The sequence below is a fragment of the Epinephelus moara genome, chromosome 18 (genome assembly GCF_006386435.1).
Source record: "Epinephelus moara isolate mb chromosome 18, YSFRI_EMoa_1.0, whole genome shotgun sequence".
Classification (NCBI taxonomy): Eukaryota; Metazoa; Chordata; class Actinopteri; order Perciformes; family Serranidae; genus Epinephelus; species Epinephelus moara.
This window is the reverse complement of record NC_065523.1, coordinates 33,638,250-33,665,236: the sequence shown is the minus strand read 5'-3', so window position 1 is coordinate 33,665,236 and position 26,987 is coordinate 33,638,250. Positions and strand designations below refer to the sequence as shown.

Below are 26,987 nucleotides of genomic sequence, written 5' to 3'. Positions count from 1 at the left end.
AGACGCGGTATGAAGGGCAAGGCGAAGAAACTGTTCTATAAGGCCATTGTGCGCGGCCGAGAGATGATCCGTATCGGTGACTGTGCCGTGTTTCTGTCCGCCGGCCGGCCCAACCTGCCCTTCATCGGCCGCATCCAGAGCATGTGGGAGTCGTGGGGCAGCAACATGGTGGTCAGGGTCAACTGGTTCTATCATCCAGAGGAGACAAACCCTGGCAAGAAACTCACCGACAAGAAGGTAGGAGAGAGCCTGAAGTTTTGAAAAACTCTATTTAAAGTTCATTTGTATAGGGACAAGTGTGTAGCATACATTAATGCCACACACCACAGCATTTATGGGCTGAGCTAATTTGCGATGCCCGTCCTGATTCTAAATCAGGATCCAATTTGAGTTAAATAGCTAAAGAATGCCACACGTTAATTCCACAGACTGAAAAAGCTGTTTGTCAAAATGAGGATTTAAACAGTTTGATATTGGCGAAATTTACGAAATTATGAAAACTTAACATATTTAGTTTCTGAAGAGCATGACAATGATGTGCTCTTATTGGTTTCCTGACCAAACTATTAATTGCTTGATTGTATATCGATGACGCACGCGTCGACCGTTGTAGTTTGCAGCCCTTCCACGATGAGCAGTGTCGGAAAAACACATATTTAAAACGTGAAACTGCTTCATTCGGTGTTTTTACCGGTTTAAACACCAGGTTCATTTGTTTAAGAGAGGAGGAGATAATTCAGCTCCCGGTGATAACCTCCTGAACGTCTGGATCAGAGCGGCAAGCACACATTAGCAGGTGCCGGGCTAGCGTCGTGTATGTGATGAACCAAAAAACAAATGAGAAACACTGATATGTACGGTGAAACTTCTTTATTCAGTGTTTTTACCTGTTTAAATCACTGTATTGGTTTTTTATGGCGAGGAATAGACCTCTGCAGGTAATTCGACTCCTGGTAACAACCTCTGGAACAGTTAACTCAAGCCCCTTTTACACTGCCAGATTTTCGGAGTATGTTGGGCCGTTTTGCCGGCAAGCTGCGAGCGTTTAGACACACAGAGTCGGATTGGCGAGTTGATCCGAGGTGCCCAATTTTCTGCCTCGTAGGGTAGACATGTTGGCGGAACCCTTTTAGTTTAAAAAGAACGAGGCGGCCTTCCGCCACGGGAGGAGCTGTTGATGACGATAGCAGGAATTAGCGAGCAGCTAGTAGCAAGAGGGAAACACAAACCTGACAGACACTGTAAAGATGAGCAACTGGGGAGACAAGGAATTGCGCGCCCTCCTTGCCCTCGCAAACGAAGAGGCCATTAACTGTCAGATGACGGGGACGGTGAAGAACGGGCCGACTTATGAGAGAATCGCCGAAGGACTGACCAGCCGCGGCTTCCCTCCCACGTCACTGTTTACGTCACACGCTGAGCTACACGTTTTCTTACTTGCTCACGCCCCCCATTGCCCCGAAAAAGGCACATTCTGTATAAACTGAAGTAGGTAGGCGGCATTTTGCTGCACTCCCTGATTTTGTTTTTATACTGCCAATGCTGAAAAAAGACTGATTGGGCTTTCCTGCAAATTTGCACAACTCCTATCTAAAAAGGGCTACCGATGGAATTCTAACCTGGAGAAGTCTTAGCTTGTTCAGTCTGCAATCCTTACCACTAGATGCCACTAAATCCTCCTAAATCTTACACACTGTTCCTTTAAAGGTTTGTAAAACATTGTAAAAAGTCAGATATACATGTCCTTTTTATTATAGAGCAGACATAGATGCTATATAGATACTGTGATCAAAATGCTCAATCCACAGAGAAATGCACACAGTCCATATTCAGTAACTGCCTGTAAATGAGCCGTTAGGACTTCCGTGAATTTGTGATGTCACAACTATACTATATAAAGATAGTGAGTGCCGTTACCATCATTCCCTGGCTGTGATGACGGTGCTGAGATGCTGAGAGTGCAGATGTGGAATACTGGAAAACACTGACAAATCAGAGCAGACTGGGCTTTTGGGAAGGGGGTTTAAAGAGACAGGTACTAAAACAGAGTTTCTCAGACAGAGGGTGATTATGAGTGTATTCAGGCAGACTGAATGAGAAAAGGAAACTGCTTTTTAACATTACAGCTTGTAAACATGATCGAGTAGAAACCCAAAATACAAGAACGAACCTGAATGTTCACATAATATAGGACCTTTAAACATTTGTGGTCATTGTTGAGTCAGAAAACTCAATAAATCACTATCTAAAAAATGTTTTTATTCAGTACAAGATAATTTTGTTTCTTGAAGTATTACGTCTGAATAACAGAAGGTCTTATTCACGGGTGAGAGCGCTTTGACACGTATTTAATTTCCGGAACTGTAATTCATTACAGGGGAATTATTTAGTCCAATCTCATAACTAATGGAAACTTCCTGCTTCATTTTTCTCTCTTATTTCCTCATTGCAATACATCATGCTACTGTATCATTAAAAAAACATGAGATCATCGTGAGAAGGTTGATCATGACTTTTTTAGTATTGTATGCATGATTCATTCATAGCTGTTAAGTAAAAGAAACGCACGTCAGGCTGAATATATTTTTGTGTATGATTAGTTTGAAGCTTTTTTGCTAACACCGCTGTCCTCTACAGAACTGGGATCAGATGTGTGGTCAGTCTTTACCAGCAGCTCTGCACTCTTCTATCCAGAGGAAAGACTTCATGGAGGTGAGGAAAGAATTAATTATTACACCTGTGTTTTCCAGCTCTGATTTTTCAGGCCTCAGAATTCCTGTTGATTTTATTATAACCATAAAACAGACTCAAGGGAGGCTTGGACAATATGGAGCCCCAAAGCTGACTTAAAACATTTCTGAATACATCAATAAACAATGCTATTAGCTATATAATCAGTATGGAGTGATGAAGAAAATAGAAAGCTTTAAACCTTCCTTTAACATCCTATTTTTATACAACTTCTTGGTTGCCTCGCACGTCGCCTACGCTGTTGTGAGCACTTTATACATGTGGGGTGGTGTGTCTGTGTCACTCTGCAGTTACACCTCCAAAACACAGGGGTTGGGTTTCTGTGAAGTGCTGTAAAGTTTAGTTGATTCAAAACACACATTAAACACACATTAAACATGGCTTAATAGAGACAATTTCAAACACAAGTACACAAATCAGCTTCACTTCACAGACAAACACTTGTCTTTATCTGGACACATTTTCCCCACAAATACAACATGCTAATATTATTAGCACAAGCCTATGGCATTTTACATTATATTAATTAGCCTAGCGGCTAGCAGACTTTTCCTCTACTCATATAAAACCAGGATCAACAGCAACATTTAACAAAGGTAACGTTACAAAATTCAGCTCCATTACAACTCACAAGGTTCACCGACAAAACAACTGTCTTACACTAAACACGTTTTCCAAACAAATACAACATGCTAACGTTATTAGCACAAGCCTATGGCATTTTACATTGTATAAAATAGCCTAGCGATAAGCGGAGATTTCCTCTGCTCATATGAAGCCAGGATAAATCACACACAAGACTTAAAATGCTATTTTTGTGGAGGCTTTATTGTCTTCACAATTTATAGCTTCTTATCTGTGAAATTAAAGTAAGGAAATGGTTTCAGCTTACAAATATAGCCATTATTTGTAAGCTAGACAAATATAGACAGAAGGTCTGCGTTGTTGCGATGCATAGTTACATTTCTGCATGTCAGGCTACGGCGTAGGGTATGCAGACTCTATGTTGACGCAGTAGTATAAATCCCGCATTAGTCTTACAAAGAACCTTCTCTCAAAAAAAAAAGTTTTCAGAAGGTTCTTGGTAGAACCTCAGCCCCTCAGGAAGAAGCCTTTTGGGACCCTTATTTCTAAAAGTGTTGTTGTCTAGTTGGGTGAAAAGAAGCAGGTGTTTCATTCACAGTATTTTGGGTAGCTTTAGAATAAAATCCTCTGTCTCTGTCACAGCGCGCCCTCTACCAGTCGTCACACAGCGACGAGAACGACGTGCAGACGGTCAGCCACAAGTGCCTGGTGGTCAGCGTGGAGGAGTACGAGCAGATGACCCACACACGCCGCTACGCCGACAGTGAGGACCTCTACTACCTGGCCGGCACCTACGAACCCACCACCGGCATGATCTTCAACACCGACGGAGTCCCAGTCATCTGCTGAACAAAGACAGAAACTCACTACGAGTTGCTGAAACCAAATCGTGACACTCACTGGGAGTCAAACCCGACCAAGTCTAATCACTGATCTTCACTCATGACGGATCTTTCAATGAACTCCACCGCTCAGACACCACGATACACTTCAAACAGACTGTCGTGAACAGCTTCTACTACAGAGACGGAGACACTATAGACAGTATTACAAGGAACACGTCTCCTGAAACGTTTGCACACACAGACTCCATCAACACATAACACTGTTCTGCTCGATGTGTTCATGGGAAACTCTTCAGAACACGCACGAGCACCTCAGTCTCCTTTTACATGTAAATAATCCTCTGCATAAACAAGCATTTACACCCACATGCACAGACACGTGTAAATACTCACCTCCATGTAATACACACACACATACAGTTATATAGAGGAAAATATGAGTGTTTTATTTTCATGTAATAGATTTATGTCAGAGTACTTTTTTCTAAAGAGGTAAACAGTTGAGAAGCTTTAATGAACTGTGAATGATGATACAGGAGAGAGGCCCCGTGTCTGTCCGTCAGACGGCGGTGATGTGACGTTGTGATTATGATGTTGCCGTGGTGATGTTACAGTCATGTTACAGTCATATAAATGTATCTACAGAACAGCAGGAGCGACAGACAGAGAAAGAGACGCACAGAAAGCGAGAGGTAGAAACTCCTTCCATTGCTGTCCAACAGAGAGCACTTAAAACACTTAAATTCTATCCTCCTTTAATTTAACCCCGTAAACTCCCCTTGACAATCCTAACGCTGGCAGGAAAGCTGTCTGCGTGCTACTAAAACTTCTGACTCCCTCAGAGACTCAGGCTTAAAGAGAGAGGAAGGAATCTTGTACTATTTAAAGCACTTCCCATTTTTCATCTTTGAGTTCTTTATCTTTACGGAAAAATCCACCCTGAACAAACACTATGAAACAAAACCAGCTGCTGTTGATTTATCTTGTATTCTGCCCATTTTTGCTCTGAGGTTGAACATCAAAAACGTGGAGAAGTAGATCCTGAAGGAGGCAGAGACACCAGTTTCTCTACCAGACAGACACCTCAATAGATACAGTCGGTATTTATGGGAAAATAAACGTAAAAATACAAAGTTAAAGGGTATTTTCAGCGTATTTTCCCATGTTTTTGTGTCTAAGTGATTAATGGGAACGTCATTTTTTGAAATTGGTCCAATAATGAGCGAGAGCATGTTCGTACTGTCAGTGTACATCCACCAAAGGTGCTTGTTTTTGCCACTGACAGGCTCAGATCGTTATTAGAAGTGTCTGACAATTATTTAAAGGATCCCTACAGAGATAGACCTGTTTGTTTAAGAGTAAGATCCTTTTTGTTTCACCAGAAACACCTGAAATTACAATCGTCAAACCCACCAGACTCCATTTAAATAAACAGTAATTTCCATGCGTCAGTCAAAGCAGAGCTGTCCCTAATACCAGTTTTTGGGCATCAAAGGTTCAATGAAAAATATCCGCGATGAATCAAAGCTTTTAAAACGATTATGATAATAATCTTTATTGATAAAGTGCTTGTCAAAACAGTGACAAAGTGCTCCACATGTCAATAATTAAAACAGACAGGACATGAAAACAACAACTCAAGAACTGATCAAAAAACTGAGTGTATAAAAACGGAGGAAATAAAAGACTAAATTAACTTAAAAGAAGGGATTGAAAAGAGATCACTGACTTGTCCGACCTGATTTCCTTGGGCACATTGTTCCAAAGCTTCGGGGTCCGGGACAGCAAACGCTCTGTCCCCTTTAGTTTTCAGCCAGGCCTCTGGAACAGACAAAAGACCTCTGGCTTGTACGGCATTAAGAGGTCGTAGATATAGCTGGGACAGAGACCATGGAGAGCCTTAAAAGTAATCCGTAAAATGTAGTCTGTAGTCTGGAGTTTCTAGTTACACAAAAAGGTCTATCTCTGTAGGGATTCTTTCCATAATGTCAGATGCTTAGAATAATAATCTGAGCCTGTCAGTGGCAAAAACAAACACTTTTGGTAAACTGATGGGGACAAAGCACTTTATCCAAACAGCTTTAGATTGTTAAGCCACTGGTAAAAAGTTGTGAGCCTCCAAGGTCTTGTAGTTCTACGTCTTAAAACGTGCATGAAATTCACTAAAACATGCTAGTCTCTTACATCATAGCGTTACTGGCTGTAGGGCTCTGATTTGGTTTAATTAAACATATCTATAGTCTCCTATGTGAGTTGAAAAACTGCGCTTTCCCAGCATTTAAAGGCAGACTCCGCCCCCCTAACTACAACGACACACTGACTGTATCTATAGAGACGCAGCACAGCTACAAGATTTAAAGCATATTGGAAAACTGAAGACAAAAATGGGCAACCAAGAAAAGTAAACTACAACACTTGATGACAAAGTGACTCCGTACTTGCACTGAACGAGAGGAGCTGATGTATTGACAGTGTGGGAGTCTCAGAGGGTGGATTATTCCTTTTTTAAGGTGTTTTCAGGGTTGTAAACATTGCAGTCAGTCCAAGACGCATCAAGGTCATGGCACCGATAGTCAGTGTGAAGCTGCCAGCGCTGATTACATCATGAACATAATTCAATTTTAACAGTTTGGCTTCCCTCATTGGCTGCAGCGTTTTCAACCTCTAAATGTCCCGTGCTGAATTTTATTTTTTTTTACTTTTGCTTCTGCTGTTTTATGGACGTCTATTGATCACATATTCGCCCCTCCAAAGCAATCATCTTTGACATGAGTGCACTTTGAACGAGCTCCGCTGCAGAGGAGACTCTGTGACTGGGAGTCTTGTATGTCTTCCTAGAGTATTTACCTAACCGCCCCCCTCCTGCATGCCGCTGAAGCCCCTTCGCCCTTACACACAGATACACACACGCATCCCTTTGACACACACTTCTTTTCGGTTCTCTTTTAGCTGCTTATGATTTTTTTCCACGTGCCTAGTTTAACCGTTTTTTAGGGTGAGACTGTTGAATGTTGTGCTCAGGGTTGTGAGCGTTCGGGCGGCCTTTACTCTCCCAGGCCTTATGATGATGATTCGCCAAATCTCGCTTAGGTCCCGCCCCATCCTCCCACCATCATAAAAGTAATCAGACTGGTGTTTTCAACAGAAATGCCTTTCTTCTTTATGATTTAAACAACTCCGTTCCTGAGCTCTTAACCCACGTCGTTACACTATTGTGTATAGAGTGTGTATCAGATATATCAGTATCTGTATGCAGTATATGGTATACTGTATTCATAGTATATATCTGTGATTATCATGTTGATTTTCTCGTATGTTTCTTACCACGTTGCCCTCGCTCTGCTTCGCCGCAGAGATTGAAGATTGTCTTGTTGATATTCAATAGGTTTAATATTTTCTACTCTTTTGAGATCTTTTGGTTATGTCTGATTTTATGATATCGTAGTTGTACTCACTCTGAGATGGCCGTCTGGAGGACGGCCCGAGATGTTAATGTTGTTAATGTGACATATTCCCGTTAAATGACACAAGAAGTCTGCCAGTAGAAGTGGCTTTTCAGTGCAGGAGAGCTAAAGGAAAAGTTTGATAATGTGCTGCTAGTATTGAAAGTGGTTTAACAAGGTACAGAGTGACTATATGTGCTGTTTTTCTAGATAACTTGATCGATTGACGCCTGAAAAGTAGAGTTGTTCTGATACCAGTACCAGTAATGCCTCCAATACTGCCTAAAATGCTGCATTGGGTAACGGCAAAATAGTCTGATACCACGTGATTTATTGCAAATTCAGGGTTCCCACGGTCATGAAATTCCTGGAAAAGTTCTGAAATAAGAAAACTGTTTCCCAGCCTGAAAATTGTTTTTGATTAACAGAATGTTTTGGAAAAGTTTTGACTGTAGCAGTCAAACAGTTAATTTTTTAAATCACTGAATTTTAATGGTTCATCTCGTTAAATCTCATTTTTAATTGCATGTTTAAAATTCCATTATTTTGCATTTCAAAGCTGTTTTAAGTCCCTTTTTACAAGATAAAGTCATTCTTACCAGAGTGTCTTGATTGGAAATCAGATGAACGCAAAGAAATTAATGTTATGATCTTGATTTTTAGATTTATTTCTTACAAATCAGTGCTGCGCTGCTATGACATTTCAGTGCGGCAAAGGAGAATTCAGGGTTCCCACTGTCATGAAATTCCTGGAAAAGTTTTCCAGACCTGAAAATGTTTTTTAATTAACAGAATGTTCTGGGAAAGTTTTGAATAGAGCTGTCAAACAATTATTTATTTATTTATTTTATCACAATTAATCACTGAATTTCAATAGTTCATCTCGTTTAATCTCATTTTTAATTCCACGTTTAAAATTTCAATATTTTATTTTGCATTTCAAAACAGGTTTAAAGTCATTCAAATGAATGCAAAGAAATTAACATTATGATATTGACTTTTAGATTTATTTGTTTCAAATCAGTGCAGCACTGCTACAACTGTTTGGTCTTGAAACCATGACAATACGCCAACCCGAGGACGCCCCTCAGGTCCAAGTCTTGCCACCCATTTAGCAACTTAAATAACATAAATGAAGTCATGAAAATGGGATAAAAGGTTTTTAAAATATTGCTAAAAAAGTGAGGGAACCCTGAAAATTGATTTCCAGTAAAAAAGTGTAACGTTGGCCGTTAGCAAAATCTCAAACTAGACAATAAGAGAAAGTCTGTGGCGTTTATTCTCTGTATGTATTTGTTCATGTTTCACAAAGAGTTAAACCTGAGCCCTGCCACATTACGATAGCAATTATCGGAGGAGCTCTGGGTGTTTGATGTCCCACCTGTGCAGCGAGTGCCGGGGCTTATTTGCTGACGGACGTTTGCTTGCATGCACTGTCCATGCTGCGATGACACAGAGGTGGTTGAAAATCTGCACAAATTCCCTCGATATTATTTAAGTTTCTTCCTGGTCTCCTACGATTGTATCTCGCTTGAACTACACTGCACTGCCCCAGAGTACGGACAGAAGGCTCCGTCCGTCTTTATATCTAACATTAGGCATAAATGAGCCCTGAATAGTTAGTCTTTTACACAGTGGTATCAGATCAGTGTTCGGTATCAGCCGATGCTCAAGGTCAGGTATTGGATTCGGTATCAGGAAGGCAGGAGTGGTATCGGAACATCTCTACAGAAAATCTCATCTGCTGAAGCCCCGCCTGCTCCTTCAGGCCGAGACTCACAACTCCGCAGAGAAAAGTTCAAAAAGTTTTGAGTGACAGTCGGCCAAAATGGATCTGCGGCTGCCATCTCAGCCGTGGGAGCGTAATGGGTACACAGGTCGTACCGGTGTTTGCAGAGTGAACCCGTTAACGTGCCCGTTATGAATGTTTGTTTACCCCTGGAGCTGCTGAAGCACTTTTTTTCTGTGTGTGTGTGTGTGTGTTTGTGTGAGAGGACGGAGACTGATAAGACATCACACTCTTATCCTCCACCACACACACACATACACACACTTACACACCTTTGTAACCCTTTAAGGTGTGTGTTATTGCCTTCCAATCTCTATTTGCCCCTTCTATCTCCATCCAAAGCCCAGCCTTAGGCCTTCGAACAGGGTCCAACACGCACACACACACACACACGAACACTTATTGCCCACTTCGCCTTCATTTTCATTTGGTGTCGTACGTTTAAGAGCCTGACTTTGTAAATGTTCTTTTTAATCATCGTTTATCTTTTACTTTGGCTTTTAAATGTTTGTTTTTGCTGTGATCTATTTTTTCAGCTCTGTATTTTTTCTTTTGTGCATGTTTTCGTCATTTGTTTTCCCCCTTTGCTTCCCCTCTCTGAACAATCGTCCACGCCTCTCAAGCAATACTGCTGACAGGCACTGGGAGCTAGCTGCTAGAGAGAGAGAAAGAGAGATGGGATAGAGAGCATACGAGAGAATGGGAGAGAAAGAGAGGTGGACTGGAGGCTGGTTCTTCGTCTGCTGTTCCTTCAGTATCGTTATCGTCCTGTTACAGAAACAAAAAAAAAGATTATTTTGAAAATAAATAGAAAAATCATCTAAGTTTTGTAAATGATGCTTCACTGTCCGGTGGAGAAAAAGCTATCAGAATATACTTTGTACACATGTCTAATCTTGTAAAAATGCAAAAAAGAATACATTTTAGAGATAAATCTGAAACCAGATATATTCTGTCACCCTATACTGTATGTGTAAGGTTTTTTTTTTCTTTTTTTTTTACAGACAGCAACCACGTTTATCAGTGTTTCTTTTAAATTGTTTTAGTAACTCAATATTTTATAGTTAATCAATAAACAGATGGAACTGTACTGCTGGTGTTCTGAGTCTCTGGTGTGAAAACAAAGATCGAAGGCTTTTCTCAGATGTCTTTTGATGATGTTTGTGTGTCTTTTAAACTGCGGCACATTTCCCTTTCATCTCTCTTTGACCGGTTTTGTTCAATTCATGTGCAGGAAAAGACGCAGGAACACAGTTTTGATTCATTTTGAAGTTTTGTTAAATCTTCACAAAGATAATTTGACAGAAAAGTTTGACATTTTGGAAAATTCTTTCTTTCTAGTAGATGAGAAGATTGATTCAACCCAGCAGTTGGTGAGGTCTGCATAAAGACTGGACTTGTACAACCTGAATAAATGAGATTTAATGTGTTGAAAGTTCTGGATGTGACATTCGGAACATTAAAATAGCAAACTACTGTTTGCTGTGTAAAGATACAGTGGAGTCATGGCATCCTCACACCCTCTCTGTGTGTTGTCATCCGAGCTTCTGTGTCTGACGTGGTGGGAGACAGTCCGGCCGCACATGCGTGTTAGTGCATGTGTGTGTACACCACTGTTTAAGGGGCCGTTCACATGCTGCGTTTTTGTGTCGTCAAATTCATTGTTTTAAATGTAGACACGTGGCAGGCATGCTTAAATGCCGGAGCAGTGCGCACGTGTTCCCAAACACACATTTTTCATGGCACGTTCAACTTTTGAAACACAGCAGCGCACACCGCATGTCATGGCAAGGACCAACCAATCACAGCTGACAGATATCTTTCCCTTCTTCTGTAAATATTCAGTCTGGTAAAACGGAAAAGTTGATCATGTTAGTGCAGGGCTACCCAGAGCTTTACATCTGTCCCACAGACGATAGGCCTACACACTTACAAACAGCCCCTGGAAGAAGATCAGCTCTGCACTCAGGATTTCAGGTGAACAGGCTATATGATGCTTGTTGGGTTGCATAGCAACGTCAGACGCAACCTGCCACCGTGCTCTTGAAAGCTGGCACAAAAAAGGCACAAGAGGTTAAAGATGCGGCATGTCTACGGCCCTAACTAATCGCCACTGTACTTCACCGTGCTCATCGGGACGCGTCTATTGTTTTTCCAACCCTCTTTAGATAAAACCACGCCCACTTCTGAATGATGAAAGTGGGCTGCCAGGTGTTACGGCCTGATTTTCAACCAGATGTGTTATCACAGTGTGGGCAGATGAACAGTGTTTGCCACGACTGGCAGGAGCTCCCCGCTCATCCACTGGTGGAGGTCTACCAGACTTTTGCCAGCAGATGAGGGAGGAGCTTTGGGTGATTAAATTCCCACCTGTGCAGTGAGTGCCCAGAGCTATTTGGCCACTTCTTCCTGCCCACACTGCAGTGACACAGAGCTGGTTGAAAATCTGCACAGATTCCCTTTAACTAATGACATTGCTGCTGTAGCTGTCATATTTAGCAGTGACCAGCCCCCGACTCCCTACAGCCAGCTAGATAGCAGCAGTCTCCTCTCTGCCACATCAGCAAACTTTCTGGCTTTGTAGTCTCTGAGCGACAGGGAGTGGATGGTGGGACTGCAGGGTACGTCCTGGGGTGCACTCTTTCAAGGTGCTGGCTAGGCAAAGGCATGACCCAGCTCTACTCTCTCTCTGATTGGCTAGTACTTGCTGTCCCTTTTCGTTTTGAGCACAAGGAGTGAGATTTGTTCAGGTTAGGGTAAGAATGTTAGAGTAAGCCAGTCAGATGCAGAGTAGGGCAGGTCATACCTTCACCATCGTAGAGAAAAAACTTGTTTACTGTACAGACATGAGAGATGTTCTTCCCATCCAACTCCCTGCGAGAAAGTGAGTCAGTGTGTCTCCCAAAATGTCAAACTATTCCTTTAATGTAATAGTTCAGAGCACAGTTACACTTTGCTGATCTTTCTGCTCCATCACTTTGTCTCCTGCAGCGTTCACTGCCACCACAAGAAGCAGCTCACTCAACTAAATTAGCTGCTCTGGTGTTGTTTTTTGTGCCTGGGTTCAGTTTGTGTGGACTGCCCCTTTAATCAACAGTGGACTCCATCAGGCCTCCATTTTGGCAGCCCAGTAATGAAGCTGCTGCTGGTTGTGATAAAATGGAGGAAAGTTCAGCTTCCTCTGCTGAGCTGCAGAGCTGACCGCGGGAGACACATTTTCCACCGCTGACCGTTCATGACTCTGCCCTCAAAGAGCTGGCAAGGGTGTGTGTGTGTGTGTGTGTGTGTGCGTGCGTGTTGAATTCCTGTGTGTCCACGTGTAATCAAATCTTTGCTGACATGAACTGAGTGTGTGTTCCTGTTTCACGGTGAGGGGTTCGGCCGCCTCTCTGTTTCCCCCAAAGGACCAACATCAGCATAACATCAGAACCTGCTGGGCGCTTCCTCTGACACATACACACACACACACACACACACACACACACGGATACAGTACACCAGAACAGAAAGGTACATACACTGGCACACACACACACACACACACACACTCTCCATCCTCCCTCAGCAGCGCCCTACACACCCTCCTGTGGGTGTGTCAGCATGCAGCGTTCTGATTGGCTGACATCACAGGAACAGAGTCTTTCTATTGGCTGAGGTTTCATTGCAGCTTAAACACAGGGAGCCAAGGGAGACGCAAGTGTGTGTGTGTGTGTGTGTGTGTGTGCTTGCTCCTGTATGTGAGTGTTTGAACTCATTACTTTTGAATCCCCCCACCCACCACCACCTCTTTTTCTGTCCTTACTCCTCGGCTATTCTGTGTGTGTGTGTGTGTGTGTGTGAGTGGGTCGTACACACCAGTTTCCCAGGAGACAGGTATCTAAGTGAGGGGGCGTTCAAACGCACACTGAGCGAGCACAAACAGTTTGAAAGGCTTGTTATCCAGACTGGAGTCTGCTCTCAGACTTTCAGAACACTGTGTTTGTCCTTCGACTCTGTTTTGTCAGGAAGAAAAAAAAGAGTTTTCCTTGTTTGTTTCTACACTAACTCTACTTTACCCTCATTCCCTCTTTCCGTGTTTCTGTCTGTCTTTAACGATCACGTCCGTCACTCTCAGATTACTCTGTCCTCCTCCTGGCTTATGCAGACTGAAATCAGGAGGTCTGATCTCCATCACCTTGGAGACACCTGAAGCCTTAAATCTTCTTGTCATTGTCCGTCCTGCTGCTTCGCAACAAAAACATGAAACTGGATATTTTAGGAGGGACGCTTGTTTTCGGGAGGGAAGCTGATAAGATTGATACCACTCTCTTCTGTGTATTAAAGTGGCTGTAATCAATATTTTTACAACAACAATGGATCAAACGAGAGATTTAATAATATAGACAATGTGAAAATGTTTGTAAACGACACAGCTGTTTATCTGCAATTAAAGAAAGCACATCTTGGGGTGTCGTTGGCTTAGTGGTAGAGCAGGCGCCCCATGTACAAGGCTGTTGCCGCAGCGGCCCGGGTTTGAATCCAGCCTGTGGCCCTTTGCTGCATGTCATCCCCTCTCTCTCTCTCCCCCTCACATTTGACTATCCTATCTATAAAGGCAAAATGCCAAAAAAAAGAAAGCACATCTCAATCAGCTGTGACTGCAAAGGTCGCCATGGTGATGGTAAGGGCTCAATCAGACAGAGCGTGAGGCACACCGCACTGCCTTTTTTGTTGAAAACTGTCACTAGGCAACTAACAAATCCCATGTTCTCAGCAGGGCCCCAGAAACAGAGTCCACCAGGGATGACGTTTATCTGTAGGCCGACAAGGAAGTTAGCGTCGCTGTGGTTCCCTCGACAAAAAGCCAGTGGCATCTTTCTATTGACTCTTTGGATAATTGACCTGTGGCAAACAAACATTTATGATACTTATACGACAATCTTCACAACTAAACACCACTTCCATGATTATTTACATCTGAGTGCAATCGGCAAAAGTGAAAAGCTAACGTAGGCTATGAACAAACTACGCTAGGGTCGCATGACGTAACATCACCGCCATAATGAGACTGGCGCAGCTCAGCATGATGGCGCTTTGTTGTCTCATTTCGCCACTTGTTAGCAACCGCCATTTTTACAACACACAGAAGCTTCGAGGTTCATGAGTGGGGTAGGAAGCAATTCATCTTCATAAACAACTGCTCCTCCTCGACTGCCCCTTGTCCCAAGGTGTCCCCCTGGGTTCGGTGCTTGGTCCTCTCCTCTTCATCCTCTACCTCCTCCCCCTCGGTCAGATCATCCTTTGTCACGGCCTCGGTTTCCACTGTTGCACTGACGACATCCAGCTCTACATCACCAAATCCATCACCTCTCAGACCCACTCTACCCTCTCAAACTGTCTCTCTGATATCAGACACTGGATGCAAACAAATCTCCTCAAACTCAACTACGACAAATCAGACTTACTCATAATTGGTCCAGATTCCCTTACCCTGACGGCCAAAGACTTCCATCTCTCTATCGACAATTCCACCCCTACACCCCTTCCTGCACCCTCCGCTCCTCTGACGCCAACCTCCTCACCATACCTAGGACCAAGCGCCGAACCTGGGGGGACTGAGCTTTGTCTATTGCTGCCACCACCCTCTGGAACTCCCTACCACAACACATCCGTGGCTGCACAGACCTCACCTCCTTCAAGACTCAACTTAAAACATACCTGTTCCGCTCTGCATTTAACTTTTAAATTTGATCCCACCCCTTGCACTCTTACTGTTATTTGATATGTAATTTATACTGCACCTAACTTTGTAATTTGGACTTTGGACGAGGGAACCGGACGCTCTAACGTGCTAACTCGTTTCAGAATTTTAGGACTTATTCCTGGTGGACTCTATTGCGCCGGGCTTCGAAGCTGCAGTTTCCAGTGTCGGCATGTGATGCCATTGTGTCCAGAAAGACTCTTTACCATAGACTTACATTGGAGAAGACTCGTCTACAAATCAGTGGATACATTTTTTTAACATCACAACCCCTGGAAAATGTCTTGTCCCACTCCCATTTGGACCGCTAACATTTCCAAAGTCTAGAAGAGCTGCGAGATTTTTTTTTATCTCTGTTCAAGTTAGCAAAGTGCTAAACTGAAAATCAGCCACTCAGCCAGCAGAAGTTCAACAGCCAAAAGTCTTTAATGCACTTGCTCTGTAGGACAAAGATGTGGAAGCTGCACTGATCGTCAGCATAAATTCATACAGCTGAAATTCAATCAGGAGAGAAAAGAATATTTATTTACATGTACACATAGGTATGAGAGAGGTGAAAAGTCTAGAGTCTAGACTTAGTGGTGGTAATGAGATGGGATGAAGAGGGAGCTGAGGATCGGGATGTGAAGAGGAGTGGGCTTTTGATGAGCTCGTCCTAGGCTCTGGATAAGGTGACTGGTGAATGGTGCGGAGAAGAGTTAAAATGACAGCTGACAGGAGCAGGGAGGAGAACAGATTGAATGGCTGAAGGAGATCGTGGCAAAGTTTGATTGGCGAACCAAGAGAGGGAACACTCATAGTCAGCTGATGGTGGAAGAGGTGTGAGTGGGATAGAGTGAGAACTGTCAATGGATGCAGCATAAAAAAAAGTCTTCCTGACTTAACTTACGCTGAGCTTCATTAGAGCTTCATAAGCTTCGCATGCAACTAAGCAACTTTCACAGGAATGAACGGGGTCCTGCTGCCAGTGCTGTTGCCAGGTGTCTTCATAAATCCACGGTCCTTAGCTTGACTGCTATTTTGTTGAGAAGCAAACTTGCAGATACCCTAAAATCTGCATATAAATTGACAGGCGGAGGGTACCTGTTCTGGCTCTGATTGAGGGTGAGAAGCTGCTCCCGAGTGGTACATTGAAAACAGGGAAACGAAGATCTGTGTAAGTATGAGACCCTCTGACAGAGGACAAATCACAGGGAGCTTTGCCTGGATGATGGTCGGTTCAGAGTTTATTTCAGGATGAGACTGGGACAGTCTGACAATCTGCTGTCTATTGTCAGGCCTGATTATGGTTGGTAGAGTGTGAGAAAGTAGTAGACTGCAGTTTGTTCAGATATGTCTTAAAGCTTGTCAGGACAACGTTGAAAGTGAGCTAAAGTTAGCTTAACACACACGATAATTAATCACCGTACGACCTCTCAGATACAGGAACGTATTCCCAGAGCCATCACAGAGTAACTAGTAATTCCCCTGCTGCATGCTTTTATAGTATATATGTACGAACTGTGTGTGTGTGTGTGTGTGTGTGTGTGTGTGTGCTTTGTTTCCTCTGCCTTTTGATCTCTCTCTCTATCTTTTGCCTCCTGTGATAGATTTGAATGTGAAATGACAACTGAGCCTCACAAATATTAGTTCAGAGTGTGATCCCACATGGAAGTGTGTGTGTGTGTGTGTGTGTGATGTACTGCATATCAATTAGCTATCTATTATTCATGCTGACAACGTAATGAATGAAACATCACAGTCTTTGTATTTCAGGCATGTTTACTTCTCTCTCTCTCTGTCAAACACACACACACACACACACACACACACACACACATACACTTCGTTTCTCTGTCTCACACATGGCACAGCTGCCGTTGTGGGTATTTAGACAGTAGTGACAGTGTGTGAATGAAATCCAATTGTTGCTGTGAAGACGTGGTGATGCCCACTGAATACCTGACAGCTGAAGACAGCCAGCTCCTCCTAATGACGGAGCAGGGGCATCATTTACTGAGAGACTGAGTAGGACATGATTTAGTCTCTAAAATCTCTCTTAACAACATCCTCTGAATGTCCCTAAAATCCAGACAAGAAAAGAGCTGATTAAAACACTGATATCCTCATCCTGGTTTGCCTTCATGTGTTACCCTGAGCTCTGAGCAGTCAGCTTTGGAGGCAGCAGCTTCTGGACTTTACACCCCTGTGTTTTGCTTCTCAGGCTACATACTGCACATGCTGCCATCATTGGTGGAGGTTGTTGGTGCCACTCTACGTTTACACGACATTAGAGAAAATGGATTTATGTGTTAGTCCGACTTAAACCGGAATTTTAAGAAACGTGTAAACATGTTAGTGTGACTGAAATCGTACTAAATCAAATTTCTTAAAGTTACAATGTGTAATTTATGTGGTTGTTTATTAGCAAATATCAACTATTGCTTTCATAAATATATATTTACTAAAGTGTAATGCAATTCATATATAAATGGAAGCTTTCTCGTAGGCTTAGAATGATTTCTCTATATATACACAGGCAGGGCGTGGTCTGCTGGAGGCTGCCCTCTTGCGTCGCCATATTTGAATACAGTGGCCGAAAGGGATATACGCGCTTCGCCTTTCACGTTTACCTAGAACTTGCCGTCACTGGAGACGATTAAGGTGAAGATCAATCCGGGGCGCTTCTGCGTGAACCTGCTTTGTACTTTTATGATTCTGTCGCACTTTAAATGGAGGACCACACATATGTTTTGCCCCGTAAGAGGGAAACCACGCCACCAAATAAAAGAAAAAGATCAGATAAGCGAGGACGGGACAAAACGCGAGTGAATATCGGCGTTGCTTATTCCAGGTGGAAAGAACTCCTGAAGGAGAAGGATTTCACAAGGGATGCGGAGGTTGCCTGCTTTCTGCTAGACAGGTAATTCAATCTGATATTTTAAAATCATTTTGGCTTCATGTTTGCAACTACTTTTCCCTCTCGTCTAAGTTCGAGTGACGGCTACGTTTACGTGCTAACGTTATCCTAGCCTTGGCTAACGTTATCCCAGAGCTACAGCTAAATGGTTAGCCTAGCCTACAGCCTAATCTGTTGATTCCTCTCGCGCTGCTGCGAAGGCTGCCACCCTCTCCTCCTCCTCTTCCCTCTGGGTAGCCGAGACACACCTCTTCGCCTGGCCGTTCCTGCACCGCCTCTACCCCCTCTCCCCCTCCCTCTCCCTCTCCCTGGTCTTCCTCCTCTGCCTCTCCCTCTTCCTCATCTCCCTGTGTCCTGTGGAAGAACACTCTGGAATCGCATATATTATAATCGTACCAACCTATATTTGCTGCACTGTGCCGCGACTATCACATAAAACGTGTTATTTTAGCATTACTGTGCTAATGCTCATGTTACCAAAACAATTAGAAATAAAACACTCCTAACATATATCTGACAGATAACCTATATCTCACTAGTAAGCTATAACATGTCGTAACATGGTTTAGATTCCTAAATAAATATTCACCTCATCGCTAGATACTCCTGAAAAACTTGCAAAACTCTGCTGTCTGCGCAAGGCTTTTTGTCCTACGAGGCCACCGTCACTTACCTGACGGGAGGGGTGAGTGAGTGACTAGAGTGAGCGCTGCAATCTAGAATCTGTCACTGTTACTCACCATTTTTACACACTGAGACTTTAACGTCAGCCTAACACATCCAGATAATGCGACTGAGAGTTGAATTCCTCCTGCATGTATACAGTCAATCAGACCCAAACTGGCCGAGGCGCTCTGAGCATGCTCCACAGTTTCTGCCCCAGGCTTTGACCTGGAAGTTGAATAGTATTACCCTTTAGTGGCGATACGAGACGACCCAAGCAGCAGCATTTTTTGACGCTTGCAGCAACAGAGCGAGAACGTCCTTATTGGGCAGGCGGGTCTGTGTCCAGTGTGAAACCAAAAGTCAATCAAGTTGCATTAAAAACAAAATAGTGTGTGAATATGTTCAGTCTCGTATGTCACATGACGTTATATTACAATAATAACAAGAGTACTTATTTTAAGCAGGACCATGATGTGTGTGTTTTTTTAAACCTAACCACATTCTTTCGTTGCCTAAACCTGAAGAAGTTCACCTAAAAACTTTTTGCATATGTTCTAATGTTCTTTTTGTTAGTTATCACGAGTTATACCCTCACAAGTATTTCAATTTTACACACATTATTAGTTTCTTGTCCGTTCACACATGTTGTTTTTAGTCCTTGTCATACATAATTTATATTTTTCAGTTTCTGCCACTTTATGTGCAGGTTTGTCACAATATATAATATGAATAGAATATAAATATATTTCTATTTATTTGGTATTGAACCTATTTTCGTGTTACCAGTATACATTTATGTCATTTTCATTTGCAATATCTATCAATGTGGTTTTTGTCTAGTAGGACTGTACCAATATATCATGTAACCTGTGTCACATGACCCTCACATGAGCTCTTAAATTGCTCACCTGTTTCCAATGCATTTTATTCCCTTATGAAGACTCTCTCGTCGAAACCACATAAATCACATATTTTAATGGATAAAATTGTATATATTAAATTATTTCAAGGTGTTTCAATGTGTTTCTCCTCATATTCCCCTCCCTGATGGTTTCATGGAGGTCATCAGAGATTTTTTTGTTGTAAAATAACAGGTCTAAAAATACATTTCAGAAAGTAGGTGTTACACACTTACTTAATTTTAAAAAACTTTTTAGCTTTTTAGTCATCCCTGTATTACTTGTAACTGCTGTCTCATCTCTCAGATTCCATGTCCTGTCAAGTTTCCCTTCTTTGAGATTTCTTGCCCCGCCCCGATGTGTTTCACCTGTGTCTCATTGTCTTTCTTGTCTTAGTTCATTCAAGTCCATGTCTTCACCTCATTTGTTGCCAGATCGTCTTCACCTCTGAGTGAGAGTTCCAGCGCTTCTCTGGTGGTCCATGTGAGTGTGTCTTTGACCGTTGTTGCCCTCTGACCACCATTTTGGCCTATCGAATTGGATGCCCTGAACTTTAATCTGAGTCTGAGAGTCAGCCAGTTTGTGCTTGACAGTTAAACTGTTGTCTTACTGCATTATGAGTTAAGTGTCTCACCGACTCTGTAAACTTTGAACAACCTGCTCTCGGTTTGCTAAACTTAATGATGCAAATGCCATTAAAGCACATTTGAATTAGTAACATCCTGAACAGGAAGTAAGAACATAGGAACTGAAGTCTTCTCCAGCTCGAGACTGCCACCTGTGGGGGAGGGCGCACGCTCACCACCCAGGAAGTTTTCTGTCATATTTCATTTTTATATCTTGTTATACACGGACAGACTGTTTTTATCGTCCTCTATCCATCCTGCTTATGAGACGTATCTGCGCATCGTGTCACTTATCAGGATGCCTGCGTCTGTTCTTCTGGCCAATCATCTGTTCTCTGGTTTTCTCTCTTTTCTCTCGTCTCATCCATCACCTCTTCCTCCTCTCCCTCGTCATCCTTCCACACCTTCATGTTTCAACTGTTTTTCCTCATCTTCACTCTCTCTCATGCACTCGTCTTCCTCTTTCACTTTGGTTCTGCTCTTACTTTTTTCTTGGTTTCCTCTATCGGCTGTTCCTCACTTGATTTATGTAGCTTTGCCCTTCTCTCAGGTCAAGTCAGTTTCATTTATACATCGGCTTTATATGGCTTCAAATGTCCGCAACAAAAAACCTACTACGGGAAAACAGACACCTCAAGAAGGAGAAATCCCACGCAATAAGTAAAGTGGACAGTAGTATGAGTCGAAGTACAGCTGAGGTGATGTTAAGACAAGGGTGGTCCAGGTAATTGCAGACAACAGATGATACATTATCAGCTATGGGCAATGACGAAGTCTTCTGAAGAATCATCATTTTCCATATCTCTCCAACACTTTTCTAATCAATCAGGGTGTTTCTTTCCCAGCTGTGACAGCGTGCCAAGGGCTGGTACTGTTCAACATGTTCTCATCCCAAGTCATCAGACATCACCACTTTGTCAGTGGACTTCTGTGTCTACATATGATACGCAAGGTATCCTTCTGTGTCTGTTGTTCATGTTCTTGGATGCAGCAACCAACACCAAGATGTCATCCAAAGAACATGGTTAGGTTTATAAAAAAACATCATGGTTTGTCTCTACATTCATACAGGAAGTGAACACCAGACTCTCAGGTGAAAGTCCGTGGTTTGTTTGACCAATTCACCAGCCCTCCCTGCTGCCCCATAAGGACATTTGAGCCCGGTCTCACTCACTTACGGTGTCACAAACCAACCAAAAAAGACGTCCTTTAATGGCGGCATGGTACGTGGCCAGTCACTATTATAGTTCAACGGCGTCAGACAGTGTCAGGTGGATGGGTGGTGGATGGGTCCAACAAACACCGACTTTCACCTGAGAGAGCGGTATTCGCATCCCCTAAGATTCTACAGCCAAACCCTGTTCTTTTTTTCCTAAACCTAACCACGTGTTTTTGTTATTGAAGGAAAAAAAAATGTAAATTTGCAGTGTTGCATTGACGTAGTGCTTTTATTTTGAAAGAGACTGTATGTAAATTGTAAATTTCCTGTGAAAACAGAAGTGTATTTTGAAAGAAGACAATGCATGTAACAGGCTGAACTTGACACGGCGTCCCAGAAAGCCAACAACCAACGCACCCCGGGTACCTTGCACGTTGAATCTGGACATGGAAAGTCTATGACCAAACTTCAATATGAGATGAGGTGGGAGTGAGAATGTGTTGGACTTTCCTTCTCCTTATATTACGTCCTTATCAGCAGCGTTTCAAACTGACACGGTCCAGTGGTGTATCATACTGCCAAGACAAGTGCCGTCTAGCTGACCGGCAGCGTATCTTAACACCAAAGGTTACGTCCGGCTGTGTTACAAACTGACAACTCTCGACGGCATATCATACCACCACAAAAGGTGGCTTTCGGCGTTGGTGTCTGATGCCGAAGTCACAGACAAAGCAGCGGTATATGACGACTTCAAAATCAAACAGGTTCTGTTGTCTTGGCCTTGTGAGTGTGTGTGTTATCATGGCAAAATGTGGCCCTGGTGACGTCAGTTCTAGCAGGAACTATCCCAGAAGCTGTTTTCAGTGCTTTGCCAGGTGTTGATGTGTCTGGTAGCGTAAAAACCAACACATTCTCACTCCGACCTTGTCAGATATTGAGATTTGGTCATGGACTTTCCACATCCAGATACGACGTGAAAGGTACCCTGGGTGCGTTGGTTGTTGACGTTCTGAGACACTGTGTCAAGTTCTGCCTGTTACATGCATTGTCTTCTTCAGAATACACTTCAGTTTTCGCAGGAAGTTTAAGATTTACAAACAGTCTCTTTCAAAATAAAAGCACTACACCTGTAAATTGATGTTTTTTTTTCCTTCAACAACAAATCCATGTGGTTAGGTTTAGACAACAAAAACACGAGGTTAGATTTAGGAAAAAGGAACAGGGTTTGGCTTTAGAATCTGACGGGATGCAAACACGGCTCTCCCAGATGAAAGTCAGTGTTTGTTGGACCCATCCACCACCCCCCACCTCTGCCCCTGTCGGAGATTCGTCGCCTTAACTTTCGTCCTTGTCCGGCTGCGGGGAAAGAAAATCATAAATTACAGGTTGAGGATTGTGTTACTGCAAGACAATACACCTCAGCTCAAGTACATGTTATACTAATGTTCACATTTTGACAGCAATTAACAAGAAAAAAGATTCAGTTCTTTTTAAACTCTGTATTATTATTTTCTTTAACGTTTTAAAAACAGCAGTGATTATGAGATGCAGAACAAGAGCAGGAGGACTAGAATCAGGCCATCTGTTTAACACAGATACACAGGCAGAGTTCACTGGGTTCATTTTCCTCTCAGCACTGAAAGCACAAATATGGATTAATCTGTGACTGTGACTGAGTGTTCACCACATCTTTCTATAGTCGACGGTGTTGTTTTACACACTTAGATGAATTAAAAAAACAATGTCCTTGATATTAAATGTCCCACTTTCTCTTAAACTGGGGCAATACCAAAATACGCGGGTGTGGTTGACCAGTTCAAGAGCAAGAGAACACTGGGTCAGATTTCTACAAGGTTAATGAGGTGGGTGTACTACCAGGTAGATGGGTGCGTTACAGAGGAAGAAGTGGGTGTTCTTTCCTGTAACTTAAATGGCTTTTACTGTAAACAGCTCCATTACTCCTAGGGTACCCTGGACGTTGTATGTGGACGTGCAAAGTCCATGACCAAATGTCGATATGTGACAAGGTTGGAGTGAGAATGTGTTGGTTTCAAAGGTGGCAATCTGAATCACTTGCAAGGGTCCACTGCTCTCTCTATGGGCCCCTCCACCCCAGGGGCCCCAGTGCAATCGCACTACCTGCACTGTCTATACTTACACCCCTGTATCTGGGTCACTCTTGATAGATTATCTGGATCAGAGCCTTCGATCGCGCTCAGGAAAAAAATGTCAGATTTGTAATAGTCTCGCTCACCAGACCTTTCTCAAGAAAAGAAAGGTCTGGCTGCGCCGACTCTCACTTTAAGATTGGAGATAAAAACGCCCCGGCTGCTTGTATTTCTTTCAACCAATCACAATCGTTCTGGGCGGTGCCACAGCAACGGTGCGCTTGCAAAAATATTGCCGGGGGGAAACAGGTTTTGGTGTAACACGCCCACAAAAATATCGCCTACAGGACGCGAACCATGGCAGAAAAATGGCTACATCCCCGCAAGATCAAACACCGCAAAAGTTAGTAAAGGACGTTTGTGGACAATGACAACCGGAGGTGGTAGGGCGGGACTTCAGCGGGTGGCTCGTTCTGCCCAATGAGAGGCTGATCTATGCAGCGAACTTCCGCCCACTCAGACTAGATTTGTAAGTAGTCAACCAGTTTAACCAGCTCAAAGGACTCTAATGGCTCTAATCCATCATCTGATTCTGTTGTACTTCTGTGATGTGAGTTTCCTAATCTAAATTTGTGATAATATAATAATTATAAAGTGAAGTATGATAAGAAATGTGCAGAAAAGAAGCTACTGGCTAGCCCAGCAGTTTCAGTGCATCACAGTTTAAACAAATACGTCTTCTGATAGTGCTCACTTCCTTCTCTAATAGGGTTTCGTCCTCACCACAGAGACACTAAAGAAGAAGAGGAACCAGCTTTTGATGATGTGAAAATGTCACATGCACCATTTTCACATCAATAAACGGGCCTTATGTAATCGAACAAACTGCATCGCTTTATGGCACAAAGTGATACAGATTTATGGCACAAATTGGACATTCATGTGGAGGCGGTTAAACAAGTGATGGGCAGATAAATCTGACAGGAAGCAGTGAGGCACAAAGAAGAGACTAACAATAGTCCTGATGTGAGTTTTATCACCATTTGTTTCCTCATGCTGAGACATTACCATCCGTTTGAAGAGTGCATATTGACCTTTAAAACACGGCACCATTAAAACTTAGACACAGAGAGGAGAGCCGACCACCAGACCTGTTTTACCCTTCCACTCCCTTTCTATCTGCTCCATCTTCCTCCTCCTCCTCCTCCTCCTCCTGCTCTCTACAGTATGTGGAGCAGAATGACTAATGATCAGTTGCTCTGTCACACACCAGAGACTTTCTTCCCCTGCAGCCACATCCAAAATTAGCGCACACGCACACACACACACGAGTACACACAACAACACACACACAGGCAAACACCCAAATAGGTTCCTACACACGGACGCACACTTTGACCTCTGTGAAACTATGAACACAAGACAGGTCCTGCAGCAGAGAGGTCAAAGGTCAAACAAAGGAGATTTTCACTTCATGAGAATCTCCTCCTTTTGTCCTCCTGGGCTCCTGACATAGATGTGAAGTTAAATAAAGACACAGCCTCTGATCCGTCTCACAAACGCTCCACACACACCAGTGTCCATTTGGACCTGAAGTCCTCGCTCTGCTCAGTCGATGATGTCGTTCTCTGAGCTGCAGCTCCCTCTGCTGGACAGAAGCAGCTAATGCAGATTTCACTTCACTCTCACTCAGATTCTTGCTCAAGTCGTGTTAATCTCACCTGTCTTCAGGTGTAAGATGTCTGTAAAAATGTAAGAAGGAAATGACACAACCAAAAACATTTGATGCACAAGGCAACAGTTTGGTGAAGAGTTTGTTCAAAGTGTCAGCCACTGAGCCCTTGCACTTAATTCAACCATCAGCAGCTATAATTCTATAATTTATTTATTATATTTTCAGCTTTGCCATAGTGACTTAACGGTACAATAATTCTGTGCATCACTGTCTCAACTGTACAATAATCGGTGCAGTGATTCAACTGCTGCAATAGTTTTAATTTTAATTTTAATATATATTCTTACCTCACTACTCTTGAATGTGTATAAGAAGTGTGATGCACAAACTGTACTTATTTCATATTCTTATTACTATTTGTACATATATATTGTACTGAAGCCTACATTGTGGCTCATACACATATTTCTAAAACTTAGTAGTTTTTATACATTGCAACATATTATATTCTTAAATATTTTATATACTTGTTTTAAACATTGTAGCATAATACATATATTATTATATTTCTAAAATGTACTAGTTTTTAAACATTATAGGACAAAGCACATATTAAACATATTTTTTAAATTTTACATACTAGTTTTAAACATTGTAACATAATACACATATTTTTTATGTTTCGAAAACTTCTTAGTTTTTATACATTGGAAGACAAAGCACATATTTTATCCTATATATTTTTAAAAAAAATAGTTTACATACTAAATTTGAACGTTGTAGTATCAAACACATATTTTTTCATGTTTCTAAAACTTTTTAGTTTTTATACATTATAGGGCAAAAACATATTTTAGCCTATGTCTGTTTTTAAATAATTTACATAGGCCTGCTAGTTTTAAACATTGTAGCATAATGCAGATATTTTTTTATATTTCTAAATCTCACTAATTTCTATACATCGTAGCATAATGTGCATATTTTTATATATTTTAATTTTATATACTAATCTTAAACATTGTAGCAAATATTTTTTATGTTTCTAAAACTTCTTACTTTTTATACATTGTAAGACAAAGCACATATTTTATCTTTTATATTTTTAAAAAATATTTTACATACTACATTTGAACATTGTAGCATATTGCAAATATTTTTGTATTTTTAAATATTTTATATACTAGTTTTAAACATTGTAACTCAATGCAGATATATATTATATTATATTATATATATTATACTATTAAATATTATATCACATTTGTATTTCTAAATCTTACTAGTTTTTATACATTGGAACACAATGCACATATTTTTAGCCTATTATTATATTATTATATTTTACATATTTGTTCTAAGCATTGCAGCATAATGCATATTTAAAAAAATATTTTGACCTAATTTTTATTTCTACTTTATTGCAATTCTCTGTGCTACATATCAGAGCGACTGTATCGTAGCCTCTCACAATTTTTCCCCGGGGATCAACAAAGTATTATAAGAGCACAGTGATTAAATGGAACACTGTTTCTATAAAATGTCATTAAATTGCTAGTAAATGTGAACATTTTAACAGGATACTATTACTACTATTATTTTTGAAATATTACATAAGGCCACAACAACATAACTACATAACAAAGCCTACTAAGTAACAGCACCCCTTCCCAGCTGGTTCCTCTTTTCCTGCTCTCTGGGGGGAGATGGGCACCAACTGTGCTCGTACCGCCCCTGTAGACAGGTGTATGGACCAGCCTATCACCTGTCCTCTCTGCTGCAGACAGCACAGAGCCGAGCGGACA

General features: G+C 42.0%; 1 protein-coding gene across 1 annotated transcript in view; it reads left to right on the top strand.

The window, feature by feature from the left end:
• tnrc18 (trinucleotide repeat containing 18) overlaps positions 1-10,503 on the top strand; it is a 73,709-nt gene extending 63,206 nt beyond the window's left edge. The window contains exons 28-30 of the mRNA XM_050068482.1: positions 1-237; positions 2,638-2,712; positions 3,979-10,503. Coding sequence (XP_049924439.1) covers positions 1-237; positions 2,638-2,712; positions 3,979-4,185 — 519 coding nt within the window. The 3' untranslated portion in view covers positions 4,186-10,503. The remainder of the gene's footprint in view (positions 238-2,637; positions 2,713-3,978) is intronic.
• The last annotated feature ends 16,484 nt before the right edge of the window (positions 10,504-26,987 follow it).